Source organism: Rhodamnia argentea, chromosome 2 (genome assembly GCF_020921035.1).
Source record: "Rhodamnia argentea isolate NSW1041297 chromosome 2, ASM2092103v1, whole genome shotgun sequence".
Taxonomy (NCBI): domain Eukaryota; kingdom Viridiplantae; phylum Streptophyta; class Magnoliopsida; order Myrtales; family Myrtaceae; genus Rhodamnia; species Rhodamnia argentea.
In genome coordinates, this window is record NC_063151.1 from 2,241,899 (window position 1) to 2,251,397 (window position 9,499).

The 9,499-nt window shown below is 43.1% G+C and overlaps 1 protein-coding gene across 1 annotated transcript; it reads left to right on the top strand.

Annotated features, from left to right (window-relative positions):
* The first annotated feature begins 652 nt into the window (after positions 1–652).
* On the top strand, positions 653–4,081 carry LOC115732076 (oligopeptide transporter 4-like). Its single transcript, XM_030662744.2, has 6 exons — positions 653–1,200; positions 1,570–1,667; positions 1,809–2,390; positions 2,500–2,752; positions 2,847–3,029; positions 3,150–4,081. Exons 1-6 carry the CDS (start codon positions 685–687, stop codon positions 3,774–3,776), a joined length of 2,259 nt encoding a protein of 752 aa, XP_030518604.1. The 5' UTR covers positions 653–684; the 3' UTR covers positions 3,777–4,081.
* Positions 4,082–9,499: the final 5,418 nt, after the last annotated feature.

Sequence of the window (9,499 nt, forward strand, 5' to 3'; positions counted from 1 at the left end):
TAATTTAATTCCGTTGTCAAATAAACTTAGAAAATTACATCTTCTCTATTGAATGGATCTCCGGATCAATCCCCTCGGACATGCGACACAATACGTCCACATCAATACCCTAAACAAAAGGACAAGGACCAATCGATACCTCTCTCTCTCTCTCTCTCTCTCTCTCTCTCTCTCTTTCCATTATTTTTGCCGAAATTCGGCTAATAAAACGAAGTACATGGTATTCATCTCGAAACTTGCTCCCGAACAAGAAGTTTTCGGCCAACACCTAACACGATCCGCTATTACAACTTCATGCCCAAAAAGTTAGAGAATATCAGTCGCCTTCGATGGTAACAATTAGCCTGGAACGACTTGTTTGTTTGCCGAGAATACAAGTATCACGCCACAAAAAAAAAACGTGTAAATGTTAGGAAATTAAAATGAGAATTTGGGTCGTTTTGGTGAGATGAAATTAAAAATTTATCTATTATCTAACATAAGATCATTTCGATACTTCTTATAAGAAATATTAAATTTATTAAATAAGTAAATAGGCTTTTATTTCCCAACGGTTTTACTTTTAAGGGAGTCTTTTTTTTATTTTATTTGCTTTGCTAACAAGGCTTTATAAAAGACGGATTCAGTTGCTCTGCCTTTGTCACTCCACAGACGACCCTCTCTCTTCACTGCTCGCACCAAAATATGGGGACTGCAATGGATGTCGAAGGGCCGCCCAAGCTGGCAACGGAGGATACACCCGCCGACGAGTCGGACCTCTCTCCGGTGGAGGAGGTCCGGCTGACGGTGCCCAACACCGACGACCCGGACCTGCCTGTGTGGACGTTCCGGATGTGGACGCTCGGCCTCTTCTCCTGCGCCCTCCTCTCCTTCCTCAACCAGTTCTTCTCCTACCGGAGGGAGCCCCTCGTCATAACCCAGATCACCGTCCAGGTGGCGACCCTCCCCCTCGGGCGGCTCATGGCGTCCGCCCTCCCGACCGCCACGTTCCGCCTCCCGGGGCTCGGCGGCAGGGAGTTCTCCCTCAACCCGGGGCCGTTCAACGTGAAGGAACACGTGCTGATCTCGATCTTCGCCAATGCCGGGAGTGCCTTCGGCAACGGCTCGGCCTACGCGGTCGGGATCGTCAACATCATCAAGGCGTTCTACGGGCGGAGCATCTCCTTCGGCGCCTCCTGGATTCTCATCAGCACTACTCAGGTTCTTGATCCTTAATTCTCTCTTCGTAACAAACAATGCTCTCCTCAAGATTCAGAAGTTCTGAATCTCAATTATGGACAGTTTTTAACATAGTAATTTGAATACCCTGTAGATTTGTCAGATATCCAGTAGATGATTTGAAGGGAATCTTTATTTCTGTCAAATTTTAAATCAAGTCTATCATGTTTATCGTGAATTTTACGTTTTTTCTGAATCTTTCGGCTATAAAGATCTGATTTTTATGGACATCAAAGGCCCGAAAGATTCCAAAACATACAAACAAGAACGTATAGATTCATTTGTGAATCACGTGTAGGCAGACATGTTCACTGAACTGACAACATTATCTAATCTTTCCTATTTTGGAAGGTTTTGGGGTACGGTTGGGCCGGGCTGTTGAGGAAGTACGTGGTGGAGCCGGCGCATATGTGGTGGCCCAGCACCCTCGTTCAAATCTCCCTCTTCAGGTCAACAGCTTCACCGATGAGTGTGTTGTGCATCATATTCATATGCTGAGGATGAATTCATCTCTTGTTCTTGCCAAATTCCATGCAGTTTAGTTAATCAAAGAGCTGCTTTTCTTTTCATGATGTGCCCGGAATTCGCAGGACGCTGCACGAGAAAGAAACAGAGCAAGACAAGGGAGGGTACAGTGTCTCAAGGGTCAAGTTCTTTGTGATTGCAATGGTGTTAAGCTTCTTGTGGTACTTGGTCCCCGGGTTCCTGTTCCAATCCCTGGCCAGCATATCGTGGGTCTGCTGGGCCTTCCCTAACTCCGTCACGGCCCAACAGATCGGGTCCGGCCTCAACGGGCTCGGTGTCGGAGCCCTCACTCTGGACTGGTCGACGGTGGCTTCCTTCCTGTTCAGTCCCCTGATATGCCCCTTCTTTGCCATAGTGAACGTCTTTGTTGGCTTTGCACTGATCATGTATGTTGTCATACCGATCGCCTACTGGGGGCTGAACTCGTACAACGCCAAGACGTTCCCGATATTCTCGTCGGATCTGTTCACCGCGCAGGGCCAAGAGTATAACATCTCCCTGATCGTTAATAAGAAATTTCAATTGGATGAGGTGGAGTACGCGCAGCAAGGGAGGATTCATTTGAGCATGTTCTTCGCGCTCACGTATGGCTTCGGATTCGCCACTATTGCTTCAACCCTCAGTCACGTGGCCTTGTTCTATGGGAGGTAAAAATTCTCTGATTCTTTCACAGATAATGTGTGTTGTACTTAGCTTGGCTATGAATTGCTTGTATTGCATTTCTCTTATTTAACGTGATATAATGACTCTGTTTAGAGAGATATATGATCGATTTCGAGCATCTTCGGAAGGAAAAGAGGATATTCACACGAAACTGATGAGGAACTACAAAGACATTCCGCAATGGTGGTTCTACATACTACTCGCAGTGACAATCATCGTCTCTCTGATACTCTGTACCGTCCTTAAAAAGGAGGTCCAAATGCCGTGGTGGGGTCTGCTCTTTGCGGCGGCCCTCGCCTTCATTTTCACCCTTCCGATCAGCATCATAACAGCCACCACGAATCAGGTGAAAGCCTAGCTTTCCGTGGTTTAATCAACTTAGCAGACCGGGTTGCTCTCTGTTCAAACAGTCCCTAATGCCGGTTCTGTTGTTTTCGCAGACTCCAGGGCTCAATATCATCACGGAGTACTTAATGGGAGTGATATTGCCGGGACATCCGATCGCCAATGTCTGCTTCAAGACGTATGGTTACATGAGCATGACTCAGGCAATATCCTTCCTCAGTGACTTCAAGTTGGGCCACTACATGAAAATCCCTCCAAGGTCGATGTTTTTGGTTCAGGTATGTCATCCAACCCTGGTAACAACCGAGCATGGGAAGTCAGCTTCCATGGAGACAGCCTTTTCTGTAAATTAGTACAGCAATTCCAATAATCATGTACTTCTTTTGGGGGTGTTACAGTTCATCGGAACGATTATTGCTGGTACGATCAATCTCGGCGTGGCGTGGTGGCTCCTCGACTCCATTGACCACATTTGCCACAAGAACCTCCTCCCGCCAAACAGCCCTTGGACATGCCCCAGCGACCGTGTCTTCTTCGACGCGTCCGTGATCTGGGGCTTGGTAGGCCCGAAGAGGATCTTCGGCTCCCAAGGGGACTATGCAGCCCTTAATTGGTTCTTCCTTGGCGGCTTGCTGGGTCCAGTTGCGGTGTGGCTGCTGCACAGGTCGTTCCCCAAGCAGTCGTGGATTCCCCTCATCAATCTCCCCGTCCTTCTCGGCGCCACCGCTGCTATGCCTCCCGCAACGGCTCTGAACTACAACTCGTGGATTCTCGTGGGGACCATCTTCAACTTCTTCGTTTTCAGGTACCGGAAGAGGTGGTGGCAGAGGTACAATTACATCCTCTCGGCTGCCCTGGATGCAGGCGTCGCGTTCATGGCCGTCTTCATTTACTTTGCCTTCGGGATAGAGGAGCGGAACCTGCACTGGTGGGGCTCCAACCCGGACATCGACCCCGAGCACTGCGGGCTCGCCACCTGCCCTACAGCGAAGGGTGTTTCCGTAGACGGTTGCCCCGTCTTTTGACGAACATGTTGTCTTGAATAGAACCATGAATGTCCATACAAGATGCTGCAGCATCCATCTCAATGCACAAGTTCCTCCGCAGTCTTTCCCTTGCTGGCTGAACAGAGTGCCAACCTGCAAGACCCATCACAGTTCATCTTAGATTAGACCACCCTCCGTTTTGCTCAACACGAACTCCATTCACTTACTACATCACCAATACAGGACTAGGGGCTTTTCCTTGAAATATAGCTGCATCTCTAGCTTCTTCCCATGTGAACCAGATGCTGTAAACATTCATTCTCAACAAAGCTCGTCTTTTTCTGCTATGGACAACTGCGTTATCTTCACTAGTAGGCCTGAAGCCTGGCAATGTGCATAAATTTTGCTCGGAAGTCCTCCAATTTTTCCGTGTTAGCCAAGAGAGAAATCGAGGAATCATCAGCAGAGAAGCGCGAAAGCACATGGTAATCTCTTTTAAGCTTAATGCCTCTAAGAACCCCTTCGCTTCTACCGCACCACTCAACATACGAGACTCACCATCACCAGATGAAAGAACTATGTGGCAGTTCGCATTTTGGTTACTTCGTGGCTACTAACTAGCTTGTGATCTCAGACGGATAACATCACCAAACTAAAGAACTCATTTTTTCACGTCATCTACAACTGCAAACCTAATGCAATTTCGAGGTAGAAAGACTTGCTCTCTTCGTTTCCAGTCTTAACCCTCACTCAATTGCTCGTAAATGAACATATCGGACGAAACGTAACAAGTACAGCGCAATTTCGAGCTGTCAAATGGGTGGTAGCAAACTGCGATTCATCTCTCTGGTGCACTCATCAGGCCCAAACGAATATAGTGCTTGAAACCGTATTAGGGTGGCCGCCGGCACAGATGAAGCCAATTTGTTCTTGGTAACCGGAATCATCTCTTCATGAAAGACAGCGCTGTTAATTTAAGTATCATGTGTTATGCTTACAACATAGAATCTGCCATCATCTCCTGTATCTGATTCATCCTCTCATACCATGAGCAGACAGAGAGGGTCAAGTTTGCCTTCCGAGGATGAACATTCGGATTGCCGGGCGCATCGAAAATCCCAACGGAAATGAATAGAAAAGACTTCTGAGTACCGCTCCTAATCTATAGGTAGGGCATATGGGACGTCAAAAGAAGGATCCTATCAACTTGTTTCCCTTTGACCAAAACAAAAAACACTTGTTTCCCTCCTTGTCCTGCTAGGATTGAAAATCCTGTTGAAACTAGATTGACGACTTGATTGGATGATGTTAGGCTCTTTAGCCATTCAAACTAACCTAGCGCGAGATCGATTTTGTTTAAAAATATTGGTTATGACAATAAGTCTATTTTCACGATATTTAATGGCGAGTCCAGTCAAAATTTCGGAATCTGATCTATCAATCTCGATTGAAGATAGTTGTTATCTTATTAATTTGGATACGCAATAGATTTGTCGGATATGATTTGGACCACTCATCAATTCCGTCGACCTACGGATTAACTTTTGCGAATCTTTCGACCATCACAATTTGAAATTTTTTTATCTATATAAAAGACCCTAGAGACTTCGAGTTCTCAGAACTCCAACATGGCCCGACAGATTGGGTTGGGCCTTAACGGGCTCGGGCTCGGAGCCCTCACCTTGGACTGGTCGACGGTGGCTTCCTTCTTGTTCGGTCCATTGGTATCACCCGTCTGTGCCATAGTGAACGTTGTTGTCATGCTAGTTGATAAAAATTGAAGCGGAAAAGAGAATTGTGGAATTTTATCTATATTTCAATGTGTATATTCTTGAAGAATACATTAATCTATTTACAGGCTTTTTAGATGATTATTCCAAGATATGCACGATCAAAGAGAGATATACGTACAATTTAAGAGGCACAGATAATCAACAAAAATATTATAGTTATCTCTCACATAGCAAAATATCCTGCGGGAAGTGCTAAATATCTCTAACAATGCCGATCGCGTATTGGGGGCTGAACGCATTGTCGCGACCTAGAAAAATAAATGGACGGGTTAATTTTCGGGCTAATGGATTATCGGGTTAATTAATTAACTAACCTAACTCGAACTCTCCCAAGTCCATACCAAATCGCAACTTAAGGTTCAAATAATTAACATGCAATGTGTTTTGAATTTGGAGTCGCCACTAATCATTTTCGGTAGGTTGATTAGAAACCTAAATAAAATAGCGGGAGAAAACTATCTTATTTCCGCGAACCGGAGATTTTGAATTCGGGGATTTGGTTACGTCAGATTTCTCTAACGCCCTTTCGGTACCATTTTCATGAAAAATATTTGATTTGGCAATTTTGATGGATTTTACTTGAAATTCAAAGATGCAATTTTTTTGGTTTTTTCTTCTTTTTTATGGGAATGTAAAACATGGAACTTTGTGCGATATACACAATGGATAATTTAGAAAGAAAGAAAACGCAGCCAATCACGAGTATTTACAAAAATAAATTAACACGTAATAATGCTAAATTTTGGAACACGTGGCATGTCTAAAATAAACAAACAAATGTTCAAACCAAACAATTACATTTTTGTAGATCGAGATGGAAAGGATTACCTTCTATTACACAAAATCTTACTCACATACACGTTATAGTTCCCTTCAAGATCTCGGAGTTTGGAAGAACGCGGCTGTCGTCGAAAATGGCAAGCAATGGCGTTGTTGGGTGGCGAGAGGTGAAATATGTGTCGGGACTCGTCGAAGATGATGCTCGACTAAAACTCTTTTCTTCACTCTCGAATTTTCTCTTCTAATTTTTCTCAAGAACTCTCTTTTTCCTCTCTAAAAATTCCTCTCAAAAACTCTCTCAATTCTCTTCCAATTCTCTTCCACTCTCCCCCTTCTACTCTCTCTCTCAATTCTCTTCCACTTCCTCCTTTCTTAAAACTCTTCTCAAGAGCTCTCTCTTTTATAGGCAAAGTTCTTCATCCTTCATTCTTCACCTTCATTTCTTCACCTTCCATCTTCATCTTCTCTTCTTCATCTTCATTTCTTCACCTTCCATTTTCATCTTCCCTTCTTCATCTTCATTTCTTCACCTTCCATTTTCATCTTCCCTTCATTATCTTCCCTTCATCATCTTCCCTTCTTCATCTTCTTTTCATTATCTTCCCTTCATCATCTTCCCTTCTTCATCTTCTTTTGGTATTTGCAATACGGTCCCTGAAATTTTAAGTATTTGCAATACAGTCCTTGAAGTTTCAAATCTTCTCGGTGTATTTTTCCATCCCGTGCCTAGTCTAGACGCATGCTAAATTAAGTGTTCCGCTTGCCCGATTATATGCCAATGCAATGTACGCTAAAAATAAATATGTGAGATGATTTTTATTTAGAACTAAAATTAGTTCTAATTTTTATGCAAAAAATAGATTAATCAAAATTTAGGCGTCAACAGCTGCCCCTCTTTGAGTGGAGGCTCGTAGAGGTTCCGCTCAAAGACAAAATTGAATCCTAAATTTTGACAGTGCAAATTATGAATGAACTTTTTGGCGGGAGTTTTAATCCCATTTTTTATGTAATGAAGTGATGCATGATATGCAAGACTGTAAATAACACGTGTCATAATTTCCCTTTTTCATGTTAGAGAAACCTGCACATGGATCGCATACAAGAATACCTGTTTTACCAAATTTCTCGTAAGCTAATGGTTCTCTTAATTTCCAAGCTTCTTTTTGCGGATGCAAGGATTTTAAGGTATTTGGCCTATCTGTTATCGGAGACTTCTCCCTAATGCAAGACAGCGCAAGATATGTGTGCCCTTCGAGATCACAAGAGATACGTCGTTGTGAGTCGAAAGAAGTGAAATCAAGTTCACAAGAGCTACGTCGTTGTGAGTTGATTAAATGTTGAAATCGCCAGTGCATATGTCTTCACGATTCGATAAAGGGGAACCAAAATCATAAGAGCTACGTCGTTATAATTTGGTTTGGATCAAAATCATGGGTGCTTATGTCTTCATGATTTGATAAAGGAGCCGAAAATCATAAGAGCTATGTCATTATGAGCCGACTAAAGGTCAAGATCACCGGTGCATACGTCTTCGTGATTCGATACTGAAATCATAAGAGCTACGTCGTTATGATTTGAAGAGATGTCAAGATTGCCGGTGCATATGTCTTCACGTCCCGAGATTGAAACCATAAGAGCTACGTCGTTATGATTTGATAAGATGTCAAGATCGCCGGTGCATATGTCTTCACGTCCCGAGATTGAAACCATAAGAGCTACGTCGTTATGATTTGATAAGATGTCAAGATCGCCGGTGCATATGTCTACACGACTTGACGGGAGAGGCATATTGCCCGAATTGAACAATATTTGATAGGAGCACCATCGAATGGAATCGATAAGTACAAAAGGGGCATATTGCACGAATTGAATCATAACAACTATCATCGGAAGAGTTGTTAATTTGAAAAGGGGTTCGGGAAAACTTACCCGGGTTCTCCAAACGATTAATCAAGGAACGCAGATTCTTTGTATCGTACCTGGTAGGCATTTGCCAGCAAAACTTGCTCATTCAATAATCCTTGGATGAATTTCGAGACCTTGGGAGGGCACTCGAACATCGGGAATGTATTACCTATCATAGAATGTCAGAGGTAACACACACAAACATATTCAACAATGAGTATAATGCAATCACTCAAACTATGGTTCATGCATAACCATTCTGTCAAGTTTGCATTACCAATTTTGTCCAGGGAGGTTCTCACATTACGAATACCTCGAATGTGAGCTGAATGGGGGACTTCGGTCCGAAAGGGCTTTCTCTCACTCTCGAGAAAAGCTATTTATCCTGTCTGCAGGATTCAAGAGAAATCACTCAATCTTTCCATCATCGCATTCGATAAGGATCCAAGTAATCTCGCAATTGATACGACCGAGTCGATCCGGAGGTCTTGATTAGGACCGTAATGAGAGCTAGGTCAAAGGTTTACAAAGGGGACTCCAGTTGAGTCAAGGTTGCTTGAAATGAATTTCTTCATCATTTGCTCCGGATTTACAAGTCAAGAATCCTGTAAAAATGAGAGAGAAATAATCTTGCTCGAACTTCTTCGAGTGATGCTTAAAATCATTTAACTCTACGTTAACTCAAGTGCCCTAATCGGAAGAGACTTTGGAGGGTTATAACGTAGGCTAGGATTGGGGACCGAGGAACGAAAAGGCTCGTTTTGGCTCGAAATTAAATGAGAAGGGGCTTGACGTTGGTGATCATCGCCGACTAGTCACCGATCTTGGTCTTCGGAAATGTCTTCGTAAAGAATACCATCATTGAATGAGGGATGGTAGTTTTCTACTGAAAATTGCACTTTACAAACCGATTTCTTGGGGAGTCTTCTTCACAACAAGTGTCTGTCAAGGATTTGCAAGAGACACAATGCAAACATGTACATGGAATTTACAACTTAACATGCAAAAATGTACATTCAAAATTCAGAAGTACTTTACAAATGAATGTGCATTGGCCTTACTTTTGGTAGGCACTTTGCTTTTCCTATGCTTGAAATTTTCATATGAGATCGGCCTTTGCTTTTCTTACTCCCGACTCTCATTTTTCTTTTTTTCTTCTTTTTTTCGAGAAAAGATTTCTTTTCCTTTTTCTTTGAGAGCCCTTCGACATCTCTTTATTTTGCTTTTTTTTTTTAATTTTTTGTTTTTTTTTTTTTTTAGAGCGGGCCCTTCTCCTTTAAGCTG